The following is a 24,309-nucleotide window of genomic DNA, read 5'->3' on the forward strand; positions in this document are numbered from 1 at the left end:
TTTCCTGTTGAGTTAATGCCAGTATAGTTCATATAAATGTAAAATAAAATGCAAAAGGTTCAGACAGTGCTCATCAGCATATAAAATGATTCTCTGTCTTCTACTATGGTTGTTTCTCGTAATGACACAGATGAGATAATCTAAAGATTTTCAGATTAAGGTGTGACAAACTAATTACTCAATGTGTGAATTGAAAGAAGGCTTACTGCTGACTGCTCAGGGTTAATGATCTGTCTGATCTAGAAATCCTGCCTAAAATCTCTCTCACAAAACCCCCACATGCAATAAAAAATGTGCATAAAATAAATAAAATAATAGATTTACGGGGGAAGAATTGCATCAGAGCTTCTTCTGTCATCAGTGACATTTGCTTCAGCCACCAGCTTGCTATTTTTCTACAAGAATAGCAAATGAGTGGGAATACAAACATTCTTCTGCCGCCCACATTATGGCTGTATCCCCTAAACAAAGAGCAATAATGTCCACAGATCAACAAAGGCCTCTAAAATACAAAGAGCAAAAAATCAAACATAAGTGACTTAATAAAATCCCCTTATATTCACATTTCACACACTTGTATGTGAATAGTCTATGTGACTATTGTAATCCTGTTTGAATGAAAGGCCATGTTTTTAACAATGATATAATATACAGTGATGGACAACTGGGCCAAATAATCAGATGATATTTGGCTATTTTGACATTATTCTATCCAACACAAATAAGGTTGCTTAACTGATGAACAAATGTCTTTCAAATAGAAAAACCATACTAAAAACAATATCCAACAATATTTTTAATACATTGAGTAAAAGTAAATATTTATTTTAATTTCAGAAATGTGCACATCTTATGCGCTACATTTTGTTGTATGTTGCATGATATATATATATATATGAGAATAGTTGATTTGCAAAAACGATAATTTCTAATCGATATTATTGCACATTCCAAGTAATATCAATCAAACTGCAGTTGGGTTGTTTTGTTTTGACTAAGTAATAATAACTTAAATACAGGGAATTTACAAAATTAAAGTTCATTGAAAGCATTTTTTTTTTTTTTTTTTACATATTAGAGTTAAAACACTAGTTTTATCTTTGTAATCTCATCAGATGACAATGTAGATGCCTGACAAACGTTGTTGTTGTGATCATAGATTTTATGGATGTGATTACACTCAATACACAGAGCTTTTCCCTCACCGTTGCAATGCTGCTTTTGCAAGGTTCCATGAAAACGTTTCAGCTTTTATTTTCCTTTTACACCTTGAAGATATCATAGGTTCATCAAGTTCATAGAAATTATCCATCCTCGATCACTTTTAGTCAGCTTTGACGAAACTCCTTTCAGCTAGCACGTCTTTTCTAAGTGAAAGTAGCCTTGTCACCTGACCTGAGAACAGCGCGCTGATTCGAAATATGTTCAGACAAGCGCCCTTGTTGTTACTGAACAGAAGCCGATGAGTCCATTTTAGCGAATCATGTTTTTTTGTTAGACACTGCCATTTTTGGGATAATACATTTTAAATGTCTGAAAATCATGGTATGTTTTTTTGTTTGTTGTGGTCTCATACTTTTAGATATGCTGTTATTTGTAAATGCCTGTCCAAAATCTGTGTGCCCCTAAGAGACTGACCTCTAAGAAATGACACAAGATGACAAAGATGTCTTTGAAAGTGAATCATCATAATTGAGATGACTCCCCATTTAAATGATCAAAGTGGTAGGATCTAAACCATCTTAAAGCCTGCCCTTGAATACCAGTATAGTTTTGTAATCGATCTATGAGTATGTCATGGTCTATAGTGTCGAATGCAGCACTAAGATCAAGTAATACTAGCAATGAGATGCAGCCTTGGTCTGAAGCAAGACATTTGTCATTTTAACAAGTGCAGTTTCTGTGCTATGGTGAGGCCTGAAACCTGACTGAAATTCTTCATAGAGATCATTTTTTTGCAAGGAGCAGCACAATTGAGCAGACACAACTTTTTCTAAAATTTTAGACATAAACGGAAGATTTGAAATGGGTCTGTAATTTGCCAGTTCATTAGAATCTAGTTGTGGTTTCTTAATAAGAGGCTTAATAACCGCCAGCTTGAATGGTTTTGGGACGTGACCTAAAGATAACGATGAGTTAATAATATTGAGAAGCGGTTCTTCTGCTACAGGTAACAACTCTTTCAGTAGTTTAGTGGGTACAGGATCTAATAAACACGTTGTTGGTTTAGATGCACTGATAAGTTGATTTAGCTCTTCCTGTCCTATAGTTGTAAAGCACTGCAGTTTTTCTTTGGGTGCGATGAATGAAGCTGAAATACTAGACGCAGTAGAATCTACGTTTGATATTGTATTTCTGATGTTATCTATTTTATCAGTAAAGAAATTCATAAAGTCATTACTATTACTGTGAGGGAATATTTATTTTATGTTTATTTGTTAATCTAGCCACTGTGCTAAATAAGAACCTTTGATTGTTTTGGTTATTATCTATGAGTTTGCGGACGTCCACCACCTTCTTCCCCATCACAACACCCTCCTGTTGCACTTTCTGAGATTGGGTTCGTTTTCTCTGGCAGTGTCTAAGCCTCGTCTCTTCCCTTTAATCTTCTCACAGCTCAAAACTGTCTTTAGCAGCTCCACACACTCACTCATTCACGTCTTCAACGCAATGAGACAGCTTTAGGCAAAACCTTAACAAATATCTGAGATTACTGCCACAAAGGCAATGACCAAACAAATGACCAAAAAAAAAATTTTTTTTATAGCAATCTGAATCAAAACATAATTTGCAATAATTTGTGTCCTAAGCAGGTAGGCTAGTTGGGTTAAGAGGATCAGAGTTGATCTTTATGCCATTTTGAAGAGAGAAAGCTTCACTGTTGTTACTTTAATGGACGGATGATCTGTCAGGGTGCAATTGAAGAACATTACCCTGCCAAAAACACAGTTTTTGCTATCTCTCTACCAACAAAACACATTCAATGCGTGTCTGCAAAATGACGCTCTGTTGCAGCGAATCCTGAGGGACAATAAACAATAGCGCTAGCTACCGAATCCCAACAAAGCACTCCTTTACAAGCCTCGCTTTCCAACAGGGGTCCATTTTCAGGAAGGATGGGTGGAGGCCTGGGTAACAGAGTCACATTTCCTTTTAAACTTTGGAGATTAGATTGCAGACCTTCAAAACAGTGGCCGTGATAATCTGCAATGACTTCTTCCATTACGATGGAATTCTTATTCTGTAAAGCAGGTCTGACAAATCGCTTGAACTGCAGAACGACTGAAAATCTTTTTTTCAAATAAAACCGAGATAAGTTAAATACCATGGCCCTGAAAGTCCACTTTTAAAACTACAATCGTTCAGACTGACAGTGTTTTCTCCATCGCTGAATGCTGGAGAAGTTTGTATATCTCATGGTTTAGTCACTGCAGTGATTTCTGTGTTACTCACAGGACAGCAAATGTATTTATTTACTTGCTGGCGTTATCAAAGTGATCTGGGAACAGTGGAATTGCCTGGTGAGGGAATGCTGGAGCTTATCAGGGAGTGCCAGGCGGTCAGAGAGGAAGTGGACAGTCAGAAAAAGGAAAGGCCTAAATGCTGTCTTCCTTAATTTATTGCGCCCTCTCCCTGCCTCTCCCACCCTCCTACTACTTTTCCATTCTTCCTCTCTGCATTTCAAAAGAAAACATGCTACTAAGATGATATAATGTTCTTTTGCACAGAATATTAAAGAGAACCACTTTCCATACAACTAAGTCTTTCTACACAGAACAAAAGGGCTTCAAAGTAATTCATACAAGTTATTAAAAGAGATATTTAAGCCATAATATTGTAGACCAGGGATCCTCGAATCTGGCCCACTCTAGCAGAATTTAGCTCTAACCCTAATCAAACACACCTGAGCATGCTAATCAGAGTCTTCAAGATTAGAAAATCACAGGTAGGGGAGTTTGATCAGGGTTGGAGCTAAACTCTGCAGCAGATTGGCCCTACAGGGAAAGACTGAGGAACCCTGTTGTAGACTGACCTCTAAAACTTTCCAAAAGGCATTAGCAACTGTAAATACCCACACACTACGCAAATACAAAACATAATCTGTGGGTCACCAGTCAGTTGTACACAGAAAATTATTTATACACTCAATGGTGGTCATAAAAAGTGAGAAACAATAACAGGTTTACCACAGACACTATAGGGCATTTAATTTCAAACAAACATCTATTATATTGCTAGACAGTTATTTGTGAGATGTTCAACCACAAAATTAAAATAAAAAAATGCAGTAAACAGTTTTATTATGAAGAACCACAGAGGCCATCCAGTATTAAATTGATCGCCTGTGGCTTTTTAATTACATATGAGACATTCACGCAGAGATTTAAGCATTATGATACAACCGATTCTCTTTTGGTAAACAAACTTGCTACTAATGGGACTGCAATGATGCATATCAAATGCAAATTAGTACTTCATGTAATTACTTTTTATGGAAGGGAGAGCAGAAACTAGTGTTCAACTCATAAATCAAGGCATCTGAGAAATAAGCGCCAACCACTGCATTGAAACTCAATGTAGCTATGCAGAGATTAATATGGCTGTAATACAGCAAAGAAACACTTGTTTTGTATTATGTATTATGGTATGCCAACAGATTCAGGAATTTCAAACTCACTTTTAAAAAAGCTAATTAGTCAATCAGCCATCGTTCGCTTGAACCCACTTCCCATTAGTATTATCAGTCTAAAGCCCGATTCGGACGGTAATTGTTTCTCAGGGAGACGTAAGTGATTTTCACCATATACAGGGGGTAGTTAGTGATTTAATTACTGTCAGAATCCAAGACGTCTGTGTTTTTCTCTCACCACCCCCATGGAAATCTATTCAAAATTCAGCCTTTTTTGAGCACTCCCAAACACTGTACGTTAACTGTTGTACTTCGGTGTAATTTGCATACATATTTATTTCTGAAATGCTAGAAATTAAGTATTTAAAAGAACAATACTTCATAACTGCTCCAGCACAGCGAGTGAGAGCAGAAAGAGAAGAAAAGCACGTAAACATTCGAAGTGTGTCTTTATTATTGCAGCGGCAAGTATGCAATACATTTCTAAATAGCGTATTATAAACGGATATCTCTCGCGTATAACTATATACAACTATAGCGTGTATTTTCCTATTTTTAAACAGGAGATCTTATATTTCAATCAAAAATCAAAATAATAAATAGGATTATACATTATAAAATATGCTTGGAATAATAAGAATATATTTTACATAAGTATTTTAAAATACATTTTACACAATAATAAGAATAAATTAGTAAATAAAATGTATTTTATTTACAGCACACAATCATGTGACTGGCCACGTAAGCAGCGCGTTCTCTGGTTCGCAGGATCACAGCACTCACTCCTCCGCTGTGAATAAATCGCCGTCCGAATCCATGAGTTTTATCTCTGAGGTGATATGGAAATAAATTTTTACAGACGTCCATATGAGAAACAATTACCATCCGAATCGGACTTAAGCCTGAAGAAAGCACAATTACTTCCAGGCTAAAGGGGCCACACGTCGAACACTTTGACCAATCAAATAGTGCACGCCTTTAATCAGCAGCCAAGTAATTATGACAGTACTATGGTGCAGTATGTGTGTGTGTGTGTCTCTCTCTCTAGGGAGATGTTTCTGGAAAACAGCAGTCCTTCATCTCTTCTTTTTATAAATGACTGAAAGAACAAATAAATAAAAAAATAATCACAATTAGGTCATTCCGTGTCACCTCAACCAGAGGTCCTCAGCTAAAATTTTTGAATTTGCTAATATTTATTCTGAAGAAAGATAAACATGAAAGCAAAAATATTAAATGTCGTGGATTAATATTTACGGAGTAATCCACTCTTTTGTAGAGGGGGGTCAAAATGGCAATTTTCACCTGAGATTCAGAGCCAAATTACAGGAGGTTAAAAATGACTTAAAGATGGCACTCATAATGTTAGTTTTACACAGAGATTGGTAGGTCTATTACTAAAATCTGTTCAGTTTAGCAATCTTTGTTGCATTATGTGGCAATGGTGACCATTCAAAAATCGGGAAAAGAGCACTAAGTTTTTTTCTCCAAAGTTTGCAGTGCTATAACTCAAAAAGCCTTAAAGATATCTTAATGCCCTTTTAGAATTGGGTCTTAAATTTCTCTTTTGGCATCTTCATTTTTAAGGCCCTATATAGTTCAGTTCCAGAGATAATGGAATTTCAATATGGCTCCAGGAGTAAATCAATAAATTGTACAAATTTTCAGTGGCCAAAAACCAAATGTGGGTCACTTTGCAAAGATATGATAATTATTTTCTTTTAAAGAGGAATGTCTGAAGAACAAATAATGTTGAAACTAGAAATATATCTCGTTTTCCTTCTGTCAAAACAACTGCATTGAACATACCTGTCTGAGTGCCATAAATATTATTTTTCCAAAGTTTGCGTGCCTATAACTCAGGAAGTCTTAAAAGATATTGCAATATAATTTTAGATTCTAGTTCTTAAACGTTTCTTTTGGAATTTTTGTTTTCAAGGTTCTGTATCATTCAATCCCAGAGATATGGGGACCTCGATGAGGACCCATGTTCAGACTGTTGTATAATACCCATTTTCAGTGGTTGAAAACCAAATGTTGGTCACTTTGTATGCAAAAATACTTTTTGGACAGTGCAACTTTGTTGTCATCTGTGTTCATACTTCTCTTTGTGAGGAGTGAAGTATTTATTTTTGCAAATTTTAATGTTCACATTAGAGTGCACATACTATCAACAAACGCCATCTTTTCACCCCAGAGGAAACAGAAGCTGCATCTGAAGTGGCATTAGATGTATTTACACAGACTGATGAAGCTGACGTGCTATATGCATTTACACCACAAAATTTCAAATGCATAACTAATTTTATAAGATTCATGTTTTAAATAGTTTTGAACATACAAGTTAAAAATGTTGGGAAAAATGCAATACTTGTAAATATGAAACCAAACCACCAGTAGATGACGTTAAAAGACTGTTTTAATAAGCGAGTCATTAGTCGTTCATTCAAATGTCTGATTCATTTAGAATCGAGGCAACTGTCTTTATGAAGTTACTGAATCATTGACTCACTTGATTCGTTCAAAAACATGGATTCATTCAGTATCAAAACACCACTGTGTGTTGCTGGGAGACACAACACTTCTGCTGTGGCTTTGATTGAAACTTCATCAGTGAACTTGAGCAAAAACAGTCAATATTTGATTACAAATTGCGAGCTTTGTGTCAGCTTAACTCACAATGAAGAACTTCCTTGCCGACGACATGTTTACATGTGGATGTGAGCGTAAGTGTGTCATCAAAACGGACCGGCTCGGAGGGTCAGCTCGTGAGATGGTGTATTCGATTTGAAGCAGCACCGCGCAGACAGATTGGTGTATAACATCAAAGTACAGCGAGAGCGATTCGAAAGCCTGCAGAGCCATTTATTTGATGTCATACAATGGTTCGGTATGTGCCGCTCTACTTCAAGTCTAACCAAGACAGGGACTTTGGTCAAACACATTTCTCTCTCTCTCTGCCTAGACCCAAATTATTTTTTTTGAAGGGGGGGGGGCATCTCTCCAAAAAAATTATTTGGATCTAGACGAGTCACATAAATTACATTTTGATTCAAAATGGCGAATTTCACCGAAAAGTCACTAGTTTGCAGGTGTGTGTAAATGTGCGAGACTTCATTAGCTTCTACAGGTAAAAAAAATAAAATAAAATAAAAAAAAATAAAAACTAGAAGAACACCCAAATGCAGTAAACTGTCAAATTATTTGGGCTACAAACAAGTATGTTTATAATTACAACAGTACATAAAGTGATATAAGAAGAAAAACCAGTTTGCAATATCAAGCAGCATAATGAGCCGTTTATACAGCTAAATATAACGACACTGGAAACCTCTCACATTCAAGATATAAATGATGGTGGCTGCTCTTACGTTAAAAATCAAGGCGGATGCAATGAGGTGTGCATGAAAATAAAATAAAATGTTAATTTTAATTGTGTGGTTTAGTATTTTTTCCTATTATTTAACTGTATTATATTTCAGAAATCAACATCATATTGGCAATCGGCCACACCATATCTTGATATCAGTATCAACTAATAAACTTGTGGTCAGCCTTAAGAAATATCTTCAGGGGAAAATACAAAAAGCACTATTTATACAACACAAGTCTTCAGTCAGATGCATCTCTGCAATTTCACAATTTCTTACAGTAATATTAGTTTTTGTTTTCAAATATTAAGTTTAGTTATGAAAGGCATATACAAAACTCCAAAAGGGTATGATATTAAGGAGGTCTGCCTCTTGTGAAACAACTGAGAGTGCTGCTATCTGAACTACAAACCACACTGAATAAATGTAAGGTGATCTCCACAGTCTTTTTGCTCCCTCTCCTCTGTGATTGCATGCACCAATTTGATCAGACAACCCAGGACAAGCTTGCGTACTTAGCTGCCGTGCCCCAATAGCTTCAGTACACAAATTCCACACTCAGCTTTGCTGTATTAATAAATAATACTTCAGATGTTGCACTTTAAGACTTTTCTTCAGATGTTTTCTGCTCAGTCAGTCATGAGAATTGAAAGGCATGAGATTTACCTTAATTCTCCCACCAAAAATAGAAAACTCACTGAATGGACAGGCTTCCTTCACTGGCGCCCAACTTATCACCTGCATGCAGCTTTGACAGCTGCCTCGCTCATATCATTCATGACCAAAACATTGACGCTTCAAAAGAAACATGTGAAAATGAACCTCTGAGTTCATTTGCGACAGCTGAATGTTGAACAATGTGAATCCGAAAGGTGTTTCTTCACATATCCCATGCATAGCATTTCCAAAGATGGGATACATTTCCAATTACGCTGAAATGAGAGATGCAAACTACTACCATGGCGTGCACACAATCCTCAGGCTCCGCTCTGCAGTAATCCTTTGCAACTGTGCATTTCAAATCTCTCATGTCTTTATAAAGCTTCTGAGAATGATTTCAATGTCACCTCAAAGTTATCAACCGAAGAATATTACAAAGATGTAATATTTAGTAAGGTGATTTGTAACTGCACTGCTACTGTGGCTTTGATGGCAAAGACAGTACATCTAAAGCCTCAACCCTGCATTTACGTTGATCTCATGAATATACTGACAGACTCATCAAATTAATGGTTCATTTTACAAATAAGTCAAATGAGCCATTACAACTTTAATATTGGGTTTACCTCAAACAGTATCTGTGCTTATTCTGTGTGCGTCCTATTCTCGGATTAAACCCTCTAGCTAATTTGCTGATTCTTCGCAATGCCTGAATAATCCAACCCTAATCCTCGCAGGCTCGATTAAACAGCCAAATCTGGAGCTCAGGATCTTTCTGCATTTTTAATAGACACCTCACTTCAATACTCTCTGATCCAGACACTGCTGGTGTTTCCTCACAGCCTCCGCTCAATGTATTACTCTTTATCCTAGAAAGTTTTCCTTCCATTGCCTACTGATCCCTGAGAATATTGGTCCCCAAAAGACCAATTAAACATTTGGTTTAATTCTATATGAAAACTAGGCTTGCTGCGATAGACAGTGTTGGCAGTGATACCGTTGTTAAGCCACAACACCGGTTTTGTCACTTGCACACTGCGGTCCCTCACCGTAATTTAGATTTTTTTAAATAGTAAAAAAAAATTATTTAGTTCAGTTAGAGAACAGACACTACAATTAAAACTGAGCGCGGCTGCTCAATGCAGCACACCGAACGAACGACAGTCGTGCATCACAGATCAGATTTCGTTTATCACGTGAGGAGAGTGAGTCGAGCTGACTGACAAGAAGAGTGAGGTGAGACAGACAAGACGATGGCAGAAGAGTTTATAAAAAAAATAATGTAAAAGCACCTGTTTTAAAAATATTTTGGCCTGTTGACCTTCCATTTATCTAAGGTGATATTGGAAGATTTTTTTATAAATAAAAAAGGTCTTTTAAAACAGGTCTATTAGGCTATGGCTACCTACAATGAATTATAGTCCAATAATTAAAATATTAACACTGTAGTCAACAAAAATCTATGAAATAAAAAGCTTTTTTTTTTCCAGCACCAACTTTCAGAAACCATCTGTTTAACAGGAAATACGTTTCTTCTCAGTTTTTTTTTCTTTTCACTATGTACAGGCCATGAGAAATATTATGGAAATAAATGGAAACAGCTATAGTCTATACCATTATCAGCATGTTGAAGTAGATTCGTCTCTCGTCGTCTCTGAGAGAATATGCGGCGTCAGATGCCGAAAGCTCCATCATAAGTCCGTCATTCCATTTTTTACTTTCACTTTCTGTTTATAGTGAATTGACTGAGATTAAGACGTTCACCAGCATAAATTTTGTACAAAGTTTGCACGTGTGCAAACCCTGGTGCAAGCGCGTGCTTGTGTGATATCCATTGCGACATAACCAATTACCCAGCCCCCCCGTATCGAAAACATACCGAACCGTGACACCACTGTGTCGTATCAAACCGAACCCTGAATTTTGAACCGTTACACCCCTAATACAGTGCCTTGCGAAAGTATTCATTCACGTTTTATGTTGCTGCCTTATGTTAAACTGCTTTAAATTACTTTTTTCCACATCAATCTACACTCCATACACTATAATGGTTATAAAAAAAATTTATAATAAAAAAAAAAAAATCCATTACATATAAGAGCAAAAGCCAAGCCCTGGGGTCAAAAGAACAGTCTGTAGAGCTCAGAAACCGGTTTGGGTCAAGCCACAAGTCTGGGGAAGAGTACAGAAAAAAAAAATCTTCTTCATTGAAGGGTCACAGAAGCATGTAGTCTCTGTTACCCTTAATGGAAGAAGTTTGAAACGACCAGGATTCTTTTTAGAGCTGGCCTCGATCCTGGCCAAACTGAGCAATTGATGGAGAAGGGCTTTAGTTAGAGTGGTGACGAAGAACCTGATGGTGACTGTAGTTGAGCTCCATGATCATATGTGGAGATAGGCGAAATCTACAGAAGGACAAACATCACTGCAACACTCCACCGATCGGGGCTTTATGGCAGTGTGGCCAAACTCGATTCTCAATCCAGCCACAGCCTGGAGTTGAACCCAATCAAATATTTCTGGAGAAACCTGAAAATGTGCGTCTGCCCCCATCCAACCTGACAGACCTTGAGAGGTGAGGAGACAAATAGCAGATAATTGCCAAATGCTGACGAGCAAAGCTTCAAACAAAAAAGACTTGAGGCTGTAAAGGTACTTCAGCTAAATATTTAGTTAAGGGTATGAATACTTATGAAATGTACTTATTTGAATTTTTTTTTGTAATAAATTTACGAAGTTGTGACAATTCTGTTTTTGCTTTGTCAATATGGTGTATGGAGTGTAGATTGATGTGGGGGGAAAAAAGTCATTTAAAGCAGTTTAACATAAGGCAGCAACATAAAATGTGATAAAAATGAAGGGGTATGAATACTTTCTCAAAGCACTGTACTGTATATACATACATATGCATACATACATATATATACACATACACAATGATATTAATACTTTGTAGTTTAATTTGTGACAAGACTGGTATTTTTATCTCTGGAAGATTTACATAAATCTCACATAAAATCCTCGATTCTCAATCATTCCCAGTCTCATTAGTATTTGGAATCTCTCCAAGGCTGTCGTTGTGAGAGGCAGCAGGTTAAAGGTGAAACGGTTCAAATGAACATCCACAGGTTTTCATCAAGTGCTCAATTATGTATCACACAGTAATTAGGAGTCTGAATTATCGATACTGGAGGGAAAAAGCAGACCTGCTCCTGACAGCTCTAGCTATTTTTACACTGATGGAGAGATGATGAACTCCCTGGTGCACCTCCTGTACTGATTATTTCAGAGTGGTGAGTGGGTATGAATGGCTAATGACAGTGACTGCAAGTAATGGATTGGGCACAGGGTAAGACCAGGACATCTCTCTCATTCACTTTAATGTGTTTTTAGGAGCGACACTGTTGGGCAACCCTAGGCTATTATTTTCATAAGTGTTTCCACAAATGTCAAGAGCAAACTGGGAATGGAGGGATGCATGGAGTGCTGCCTATATAAATTAGGAAATAGATAGGAAAAGAAAGCAGGACAAAAATTGTTACTCCAGGGATTGCAGTGGTAGAACATTGAGAAAATGATCTGTGGTTGAGCTCAGAGGACAATATTACAACATACAAGGGAAATATATAAAAGAAAATGTATTTGATGCAAAGCCGGGGTTGGTGACAATCGAAAACCTGGACTTAACTGAAAGGCGCGGGGACTTGGAGTAGATGTGAGAATTTGGATTGGATGGAATATCGATGGCCTCAGGCGTGCTGTAATTTACAGACTGTGAGAGTTGTAATGAGCAGTGCATTCTGGGATAGAAGATGTTTCTTTTTTGCAATGAGGTGTCAAGAAGAGATATCCTGCTTTGAGTGGAGACAGATGTTGGGGCACTGGTTTATCTTCATATATGACCATCTGAAACATGCACACACACACATTATGCGTGTCCCGGCATGTCGTAATGCATACCGCATCACCCGCTTCCAAACTGCATGCTTGATGTAGCTGATGGGAGCAGCAGCGTGTGAGATATTAGCTCGATATATACCGCAGAGATGCAGCATCACCCCTGGGCTGTCTTAGGAGGATAAAATTATCATAGAAATAGTCTATATGCTTAGAGCCGAAGAAATAAAAGCAGTGGACACATTCAAAAATCTGTATATGAGCACACAGTAGGGCTGCACAAGAAATGCAATACAAATGCAATAAGAAATCACAGCTCTTTAAATGGTCTTTAGAACTTTTAATAACAACATGTGGTTGTAATAAGTGTGTTTTCGGAACCACAAATGAGTGTTTTAATTATACTCTGTGGCTAAAAAATGAGTGCTGTAAATTTGCTAGACAACGTGTCGCTTGCTTACAATGGTGCAACACCTAATACAGGAATCAAGTGCTGTGATATACAACAATAGGCATGTTATAATAATCAAAGCTAAGACAGTGGCAAAAAAAATATATGTACAAACATATGAACAGTGTATGTATAAATGTGCACATATATATATATACATATATATATATATATATACACACTCAAGTTCTACAAATGAGAGCCCAAAATAACTCTAACGAGCCAAAGAGGATCCACCTTAATGACTAAAGGATTTAAGTGAGAAAATCAATGACAGTAATGAGGAATGACTAATGAGGTCACTAATGTGGAAAGAAACATACTTGCCAAACGTCAATGAAGGTCACAGCGAGCTGAGCGGCAACAACCTGAAGTTTAATCATAATACCAGTATACAAATGAAAATGCTACCGTTGGTCTTCTTAGAGAGGATTTTCCAGCAAAAAAAAATGCAGGTTAGGGTTACTGAAAGGCATGAAGTGAGTATCATTTTTGTTGCCCAATAACAAAGCCGTATTTCCTCATTTCCCTTTGTGTTTGTTCAGACTTGGCACAAGATGCGGAGCTGCTAAACAATAGGGTTTAAATCTAAACATAGTAAGCTCATTTTACAACATTTAACCCTTAACACTGCTAATGAAAGAACATGAAACAAGAGGTCACTGCCTGAGGCTTGGCCCCCAAATCAATCCCCTCCCTATTTAGAGCGTTACTACTAGTGTGGGGCAATAGCACCTCGGTCAGTGTCACTTTAGAGACCAAATCTAATGTTTGCTTTGGATTTGTGGAAATCACTCTGGACTAAACTAAATGCGTTATTCAGGATCAACCCATCCCCCTGTCTCCCTTGATTGAATTACAGTAATATCTTTCCTGTAAATCACAAAGTCCTGAGGTGGGAACAAATGGAATGGAGAATTAAAACAACAACATATAAATTAAATCAATGTGCACACTCATTTTAGTTGATGTTGAGAACAGCTCTGACTGTGTGCGTCTTGTCTTTGAAAGCCCGATGGGAGGATAAAACCAGCAAGACAGAGGGTCTTTACCTCTGAGCTGTCATTAACATAATGAAGTCTTAGTTCTCCAAAACACTGGTGTGCGCCAATGATCGTAACACTCCCTCTGAGAGTCTGTAATTACAGCTTATAATGAGAGCTGCGCCAAAATTATTGTTATAGTCACCAAAATGTAAACACAGGTTCAGGACCCTTCCGTTCAAGTCTGAAGTATGAGTACGTAATTATATGTGAAAATGACTGTTCTCAAAGGTTATAAATGGCTGTGTGCAGGGTGTTTTTTTCTTACAGTAATGAGGTTTTGTGGCTGAACCCAGCCGCAGGAGCTGAAGTAGTGCTGATGAGCTGTAAAGTAAAGCTTTCTGTCCTCTAATGGCTGATGGGATGACAGGTGGGCATAACCTCAGTGACGGCTCACTTCTGATTCTCACTCTTTTCACACTCTCTCTCTCCATAACAACCGACAGTTTTTTTTTCTTGCTCATATTTGTGTCTGGCTATTTCTCTGAAGAAAGAGGTGTTCTTTCGGGGGCTGGAGAGAGATATACAACACACTGTGACCCCCAAGGTGACCCATTTTACCCAAAGAAACTCTTGATCTAAATAATGGTCATTCCTTGAGAAACTGATCACCTGCAGTCCACTGGCGGAGCCAGAGGGGTGTCCAGAGTGCCACCCCAAAAATGAATATGCTACGATTTCATTTTCTTTGTTTAATTGTTGAAATAAGCGTTTATTTTAGCCTTGAACTCAAGGATGTGATGCGTTTGGTGTTACGCATTGCGCTTTGTCTTGTCCATTTCCAGCCTCTCACGCACACGCTCTCGCACCACACGTTTATTTATGGAGTGAAAAACATTGCAGAGCAGAGAGGACATAGACACGACAGAACAGGTCACTTCTAATAACATGAAACAAAGTCTCAGCATTCAAATTCTGTTAGTTTTATTAAGAATTTCATTTGTTCATTTGAATGACCATCCGATCCATGTTGAAAGATACACTACAACTTACTGAATGTATAATGTCTCATGTAATCACTCAATGAGTGTTGTCATATAAAACATTGTCATATAACAACAGATAATCCACCCAGTGTCCATAAACTTGAGAAAAATAGAGAGAATTTTGCAAAAATTACATTGAAATATTTACTCATAATTGCTCTTTTTTTATTATAATTAATAAAAATGAATAGATATAACGTTATTATAAAAATGGTCCAATATGAACTTGTATACAAACCAATTGTTACTTTAACCTTACCAATAGGGTTCCCTGTATAGTTTAGAAAAAATTTTGAAAAAAAAAATAATTGTACATTACCAGTCAAAAGTTTGAACAATAAGATTTTTAATGTTTATAAAGAATTGTCTTCTGCTCACCAAGCCTGCATTTATTTGATCCAAAATGCAGCAAAAGCAGTAATATTGTGAAATGTTTACGGTTTAAAATAACTGCTTTATTTGAATATATTTTAAAATGTAATTTATTCCTGTGATCAAAGCTAAATTTTCAGCATCATTACTCCAGTCTTCAGTGTCACATGATCCTTCAGAAATCATTCTGATATGCTGATTTGATGCTCAAGAAACATTTTTTACATAAAAACATATATATCATTATTATTATAAATATTAGCAGATTAGCATTTATCTGAAATAAGTATTTAAGCTTGGAGTTATTTAATTATTTATTATATTCTTTTTTTGGGGGGGGGGGGGGGGGGGGGGGGGGTAATTATAGAAATTAATACTTTTATTTAGCAAGGATGATTTAAATCAAAAGTGATGATAAAGACATTTATAATGTTACAAAAAGATTTCCATTTCAGATAAATGCTGTTCTTCTGAACTTTCCATTCATCAAAGAAACCTGAGAAAAAAAATTATACTCGACTGTTTTCAACAACAACAACAATAATAATAATAAATGTTTTTTGACCTAAAAATTCAGCTTTGAAATAACAGGAATAAATGACATTTTAAAATATATTCAAATAGAAAGCAGTTATTTAAAAAAAATATTTCACAATAGTACTGCTTTTACTGTATTTTGGACCAATTATATGCAGGCTTGGTGAGCAGAAGAGAATTAAAAAACATTATAAATCTTCCCGTTCTAAAACCTTTGACTGGTAGAGTTAATCACAGGCTTGTTAATTATTCATGAATAATTCTCACTCCAGGCTGCTCCAGCCACTGGTTAATGAGGTGATAGAATTAAGAGAAATAGGTTTCAATAGACTAATATTTGAAGTTACGGTAGGAATGTATAGCTAATGTGTGGTAATGTGAAGTAATCAGCAATTGTAGGATTTATTCATGCTTTTTTTTATGCCAGGTTGGAGTTATACACTGATTTTGTGTCATGGTCCATGGACCCCCTGAATTAGCCTTGGCCACCCCACGTATAAAACTCTAGCTCCGCCACTGCTGCAGTCTCCCATGCAAATTGCCTTTTGTGTGCTGCATGGAGCTGATGAAAACATGGAGCATTCCAAAGCAGTCATATATGAAGTTAAGGTGCCAAATTGCAAGGTAGCAAGGCAATGCATAGGTTCTAGCACAAACCTCTGCTTTTACGTTGAAGAGAAAAATTCTCAAACAAGTAATAATAATAATAATAATAATAATAAAATCTTCAAAATTTCCTGATGTAGTGAATACTAGGTTGTATAATAATTGAGTAATGTTAAATAATATTTTTCACTAGAACAAAAATTAAGATTCCCTTATGAAGATAATATTTAAAAACTTTTCTAACATTGCAAAGGGAGAACTCCAGGTATAATAAGACAATCTGACAGACAGACAGTCAAACTGTAAGTTGCTGTCACTGCATTTCAGAACTGTATTATTCCTGACCGGCCACATGAGATTACACTGGATTTCCGCAGTAATTACTCTGTCACTTCTTCTACAGAAGCTCAACTAGCTCTCCAAGATTACTCTTCTCCCGAGTTACATTAACTGGATTTTCAGGATTCATTTAGTTTCATGTCAATAGTTTTGATGCTCTGCTTTCAAAAAATAAAAATAAAAAATCTTAATTTCTTACTTTTCTTGTTGGATTGCAAGGTAAGGAGAATCAATATTAGTATGTAATAGGAATGCAATAAGAATATGATTTTGAACTAATTGGCTTCATATCTCGATATGCAAGACTCCTTCACAAGACACAATGGAAATTCACTAAAAATGAATTGCACCCACTGACATTCATTTGCATGCGCTGTCTGCGTTGTTTCAGCATTCAATAAAGGAATTATGCAAATTAGGAAATGGTGCAAAAATGCCCCAAAAATTGCAATTTGCCTTCATTTAAATATGCATGGCTTGGTTAAACTGGACTGTACGTCGTTAGTGAAAAAGACATAGGTGTTCCCTCTGAAATACATCATGCAAAATCTGTGCGTGCCTTCAAGAGATGACAGGAAGGAGTCTCTGCGTCTGACCTCAGTGTCTCTATAGCCATGAATTGTTACACAGATTCCTGTAAGACCAGATAGAGAGCAGCGTAAAAGCATCAACACAACGTTACCCTGCATGAGCTCAATATGGACTAAACTGCACACATCGGCACAACAACCTGCCACTACACCATATCAAGTTAAACTGAATGGAGAAAGCTGCTCTAGGACTCGAATGAATCATAATTTTATCCAATAAAAAACAAAAAACATTAAAAATAAATAAAATACAAGTAAAAATCACTCAAAAGACAATTTGTCAATACAAAGACACAATGGCACGTCAAAGGAAGGACAATTGGCTGTACAAGCCATGTAATGTAAAAACCTCTCCAAGAGGATGTGTCACATCTTTTATTATCATGCCATTATGCATATGTGTGTGTGTATTTGCAAGAATGCAATAGGCCAAGAAGAGAGTTGGGAAAGTCGCCCACTAGTTTTCTCATGACCCCAGACCGCACTGAGCACGTTCCTCTGGGGACACAGCACTGGGAGAAGGAGTCCTCTCACTTCCGTATATGGGGCATCCTGATACACAGCACACCCCACATCTCAAACCCTAACCAACATGGCATAAATGGAAAAACTCCAGTTACAGCTGCAATGCCCCTAAAAAGTATTTGGACACTTAAGTCACACTTGATGAATGATACTGGAGCTTTTTTTAAGAGCCAACTTTTCTGACATTTCCAAATATTTGCAATTAATTCTAAGGTAAGTTCAGTTCACAAAGGTGGAGTTCATGATCACATGAAAGATTCTAAATACAGTTTGTTTTAAGGGAACAGCTCACCCAAAAATGCTTTCATTAAGGCATTTTAACTTTAAAGCACTATTGGTCAATAAGCTCTTCCTCTAATGAAAAAGACTGTTTTGACTTGTAAACGGTGCTTTATCAGTGCAGATTTCTCTCCTGATTCAGATGAGATGGCTTTCTGAATGAAGAAAGCAACATTATGTATAGAGGATTCGTATTTTAGCCAGAAGCAATGGTTTCAAGATAAAACGCCTTAATTATGGATGTTTCTTACAAACATATAGCTTTTCACATCACAAGACATTACTTGAGTTGTGTTGTGATATTATAATATCCTCAATTGTTATATTTTTTATGAGCTGTTTGATCCATTTGGTCCATTGGTTTGATCCTTTTTTTTTCTTCTTTTTTTTAGGAAATGTTCATTTTTAGATGAACTGTTCCTTTAATTTTAAACAATCTTTTCTTTTAACATTTAAAATCTAACATTTTTCTTTTACAGCTTTCTTGGAAAAAGAGCTCTCTTTTTTTAAAAAAGAAATACCACTTGATCTGATCTTTTGTAACCAATGACATATAGACATTTTAAGTGCCGCTTAAGTGCCCAAATATTTTTTGGGACATTGTTAATCTGTCAACAAAGTTTTCAGTTGCAGTCTAGAGCAGCAGTCTTATCTGCTGAAGTTGTTATCATGCTCTTCTATCTAAATATAAAGATAAGACAAACAAAACTTTGGCATGAAATTACTTTGTTCTTACCAGTGTCACCAAACGGCCAACAAGGGCTTTTACCAAAAGCCATGCTTTGACTACAATCTACCAGAGCAATGCAGAATTACAGGAATTTATGATGTTCTTCGAAACTAATTTTATCCCTGCCACCTGGGCTTAACACAGACATCCTGTATATTTCTGCGCTATTTCATTCCAGTGGGTTAAGTAAATCCTTGGTTTGCACAACAAATGTCTGACAATTTCACATTCAGTTCAAACTTTTCTGTGGTTACAGAATTACAGACAATTAGTGAGAAATTATTAAGCAAGTCATTTCACTACTTCTCACTCACTCCATATACAACACTGATGAGTTCCGTCCATTTTAAATCTAATTTACTCAAGGAAATACACCACTTTTAATCTATTTTACATAATTTTTACTCCCCTCTTAGGCACCGCAGAGGATGCACCTGCAAAATGTGCGTCACTTGTGCATGCATGCATGAGAAAACAAAGATCATTAATCTCAGAACCCTCATAAATCATATCCTGTTACTTACAACTGCTACGGTAATGCTACGTCACTTAGATCCAAACAATATCAATTGTACTTCTCACTCAGAATAATTCAAGGAAAATGACCTTACTGCCTAGAAAAGCAGCTTGTCAAATGACTCCATGAGCAGATGACCACACCCAACTGAAACTAGTGTACTCATGGTGTTTAGATAACAGTGTTTTATAAGGGCATGTGACTTAAGGGTTTACTGGACACCATGTAGTAGTATTATAAATTAATTGTGTTATTAATGTGGTATCGTATGTGTACTAACCTAGTTTACCAAGTGGGAGGAATATGAATATATATATATATGAAATATAAAATAATGCAAGTAAGGCAACTTATATATGACCCTAGACCACAAAGTCTTAAGTCACATGGGTATGTTTGTAGAAATAGCCAACAATACACTGTATAGTTCAAAATGATCGCTCTTTCTTTTATGCCAAAAATCATAAGGATCATGTTCCATGAAGATATTTTGTAAATTTCCTACCGTAAATATCTGAAAACTTAATTTTTGATTAGTAATAAGCACTGATAAGAACTTCGTTTGGACAAATTTAAAGGCGATTTTCTCAATATTTAGATTTTTTTTATTCAAATTGTTGTATCTCAGCCAAATATAGTCTTATCCCATCAAACCATACAGCAATGGAATGTTTTAATTATTTATTCAGCTTTCAGCTGATGTATAGGTACATCTCACTTCCAAAAAATTGACCCTTATAACTGGTTTTGTGGTCCGGAGTTATACACATGGAGTGGAGGAAAATACATAAAATATTTATTACATTTTTATTCTTCCACTTTTTTAGTTTTCTTCCACGCGGTAAACTATAACCTACATTGCAGTTCACTTTGATACTTTTCTTATTCTGTCTGTTATTCTTGTAGACTAAACACCCAACAAAAGCATGCATATATATAGCCCTATATAAAATACAATTTTACAAAATGTAACATTTTATAACAATTTTAAATATATGCAGTATTACTTTATACTGTTGGCTTGCATTGTTTTTTTTAAATCATTTGACTGAGTGAAACTGAATGAACTCAAGCTAGCTAAGCAACCATATCTATCCAGTATCTGAACACATTAAGTATTTACATACCCAGCGCACACAGTAACCTAGCAGCCTACCTGAGATACAGCACAGAAATGTGAATATTGACAGGCAGGTGTGAAGTTTTGCTGAAGTTAGCGTCTCCATGGCTCAGCATGTGAAGAGTGTCCGCTCTGCGCGCGCTCGTCCGTATTAACACAGCGCGTAAAGTAGATAACGGTTATCTACAAACAAATCAAAGCACTGAGGCTCTTTCAAGTGTCCTAAAACTGCGTGTTTTCCTCAAAACAAGCGACGTTCACGCGGGAAGACCGACGCTACATCCAAGCTGGAAATCATCTTTGACTCCACAGAATTCAGTTGCATGAGATTGGACAAGTGTCCGTGTGTTTCCCAGCAGATTCTCTGAGCGCTGGAGTTTCTTTACTCACTGCACAGACAGCGAGAGGGAGAATGATGAACACTAGCGGCACTTCAGCCCGAGCTGTTGCACCTGCACTCGCGCGGAACGCCCCCTGCGTGCACTGACACGTCATCACTCCAGTTACAGGTGAACTCTGCGTGGGAACGCCTGGGATACTGAACGCAACCCATCCACACTGATTAAAGCAATGATATATAGAAATATACAAACATATATTTTATAAATAATATTATTTAAATCAATAGAATCATTTTAACAATAAATTATAAAATTAAATTAATATTAATTTATATCCACATTAATTACATTAAATTTGAATAAAATGAAAACTAAAAGACTTTCAAATCACATGAGCCAATATTTGTTTTTCACAATAGAACATAGAGAACATAACAAATGTTTAAAAGGAGAAATTTTACACTTTTATCCTCTAAATGAGCTCATTTCAAATTTGATGCCTTCTACATGTTTCAAAAAAGTTGGCACGGGGGCAACAAAGGGCTGAAAAGCATGACATTTTGAAAAGATTCAGCTGGGAGAACATCTAGCAACTAATTCAGTTAATTGACATCAGGTCTGTCACATGATTAGCTATAAAAGGGATGTCTTAGAGAGGCAGAGTCTAGTAAAGATGTAAAGATGGGCAGAGGCTCTCCAATCTGTGAAAGAGTGCGAAAAAGATTGTGGAATACTTTGGAATACTCAAATTGCAAAGGCTTTGCCAATCTCTTCATCTACAGTGCATAACATCATCAAAAGATTCAGAGAAACTGGAGAAATCTCTGTGCATAAGGGACAAGGCCGAAGACCTTTGTTGGATGCCCGTGGTCTTTGGGCCCTCAGACAACACTGCATCTCTCATCATTCTGTCATTGACATTACTAAATGGGCCCAGGAATACTTCCAGAAACCACTGTCTGTAAACACAATCCGCCGTGCCAGCTGTAGATGTCAACTAAAGCTCTATCATGCAAAAAAGAAGCCATATGTGAACATAGTCCAGAAGCGCCGTCGTGTCCTGTGGGCCAAGGCTCATTTAAAATGATTTCGAAGTGGAAAAGTGTTCTATGGTCAGGCGAGTCCAAATTTGACATTCTTGTTGGAAATCACGGACGCCGTGTCCTCCGGGCTAAACAGGAGGAAGACCTTCCAGCGTGTCATCAGCGTTCAGTTATAAAGCCAGCATCAGTATGCGGGTGCATAAGTGCATACGGTATGGGTAGCTTGCATGTTTTGGAAGGCACTATGAATACTGAAAGGTATATAAAGATTTTAGAGCAATATATGCTCCCCTCCAGACGATGTCTATTTCAGGGAAGGCCTTGTGTATTTCAGCAGGACAATGCAAAACCACATACTGCAGCTATTACAACAGCATGGCTTTGTAGTAGAAGAGTCCGGGTGCTGAATTGGCCTCTCTGCAGGCCAGATCTCTCACCTATAGAGAACATTTGGCGCATCATTGAACAAAACATACATCAAAGACGACCACAAACTCTTCAGCAGCTGGAAACCTATATCAGGCAAGAATGGGATCAAATTCCTACACCAAAATTCCAGAAACAGATAACCTCGATGCCCAGATGTCTTCAAACTGTTTTGAAAAGAAGAAGAGATGCTACACCATGGTAAACATCCCCCCGTCCCAAACTATTTTGAGACCTGTAGCAGGCATCAAATTTGAAACGAGCTCATTTTGTGCACACAGTTGTAAAATTTCTCCGTTTAAATGTATGTTTTCTATGTTCTATTGCAGGGGTGGCGAACGTCGGTCCTGGAGAGCCACAGCCCTGTAGAGTTTTGCTTCAACCTTAATAAAAAAACACCCGATCAAGCTAATCAAGGTCTGAAGAGTTATTAGAAAGCTACAAGCAGGTGAGTTTTACAGTTTTTCTCAGTTGCTTTGGTGCATTTCTCAGAACAGAAATGAAATTTTCAAAACTACTTGTTCAACCTCCACATCATCTAGTCACTTGTGCACATCATAAAAGCAGTTTCTCATTCTTTTGAACAAGTTGCGATTGCTTTGGTACATTCATGCAACTGATTATGTACATTTGTCTGCTGTTTCCTACATTATAAGTTGCTATTGTCATGCTGCTCAAAATGTATTATATAGTTCTCTGTGCTATTGTCTTACCCCTCAAAACATCTAGTCATTAGTTCATCGTATAAGTCATTAAATGCAAAATTGTTGATCTAGTTGTCATAAACTGTCAAGCATATTTTCTACACATCTCTATTAGACTTTTTATAAATTTGCCATGAATTGTGCAAGTGAATCTTGACTCACACTAATGAAGAAAACATAGATCAACCAATTATAAACCAATTCTCTGAAATAGCTCAAAGGTGCATTTCATGACCCTTCAATTGGAAAGCATATATAGACAGAGGACAACACAAAAGTTACAAATTCTGACGATGGATGAACATCCAGAAAACGATCAGGGACAACAGCCGAGAGGAAGAAGAGGAGTAAGGATGCATGGAGGTGTACAGAGGCAAAACAGAGGAAGAGGAAGAAGAGGCCAAGGACAGAGGTGCATATCAGATGAAATAATGTTGTCAATCATGGCCTTACAATGGCTCAAGGGTGCAGCTACAAAAATGGGAGATCGACCATATCCTCAATAATTCAAACATTTTGAAACAGTCTCTTTCAATCAATATCCCACATACAGTAATGTGTAAATTTGTGCTTTTGAAAGGAAATATGGCATACATAAGAAGTGCAACCTTCTGCATTTCAGTACAGTAACTGTCATCCAAACTGTTGCCAGGTAATACTACTGTAACAGAATGCACTGTTACACTTCACACTACTTTACATGTAATACATTCGTACGAAAATAAATGTACTGTATAAATACAAATATTCATATACGTTTTTTTTTCTATGTACTATTGACTCTTCTCAACAAATATCAGATAATTTTTTTTTTTATAAAACCTTAATTTCCATGGTTGACTGTCATGGTGAAAAAACAACTAAACATTTTGACCAGTGTGGCTCATGACAAAAATACTTTATATTTTGGTGGCCTTGGCCAAATTACTGACATGATAACTAGGTTTTGAAGCATGAATGAAATGTTTTGGGTGAGTAACTACATTTTGCAGACATGCAATAAAGTTCTGAAGTTCCAGCAAACAGTTGTGACATTTGCACTCACAGTTTAGAGAATGTTAAGACTGTTTCGAAAAATATGCCAAAGCAATTGAGAAAAACTGTAATTAGGGCTGGAGCTGAACTCTGCAGGGCTGCGG

At 36.8% G+C, this 24,309-nt stretch overlaps 1 protein-coding gene across 2 annotated transcripts in view; it reads right to left on the reverse strand.

Moving 5' to 3' along the window:
* The window catches only part of LOC306863767 (endothelial cell-selective adhesion molecule-like), a 40,856-nt gene extending 19,801 nt beyond the window's left edge, over nucleotides 1-21,055 (reverse strand). The window contains exon 1 of one of the 2 annotated variants that reach the window (XM_079407317.1): nucleotides 20,693-21,055. In XM_079407317.1, coding sequence (XP_079263443.1) covers nucleotides 20,693-20,762 — 70 coding nt within the window. In that variant the 5' untranslated portion in view covers nucleotides 20,763-21,055. Of the gene's footprint in view, nucleotides 1-19,543; nucleotides 19,632-20,692 lie in introns of those variants that run through there. The other variant, XM_079407318.1, reaches the window with a different exon arrangement.
* Nucleotides 21,056-24,309: the final 3,254 nt, after the last annotated feature.

Source organism: Barbus barbus (genome assembly GCF_936440315.1).
Source record: "Barbus barbus genome assembly, chromosome: 45".
NCBI classification, from domain to species: Eukaryota; Metazoa; Chordata; class Actinopteri; order Cypriniformes; family Cyprinidae; genus Barbus; species Barbus barbus.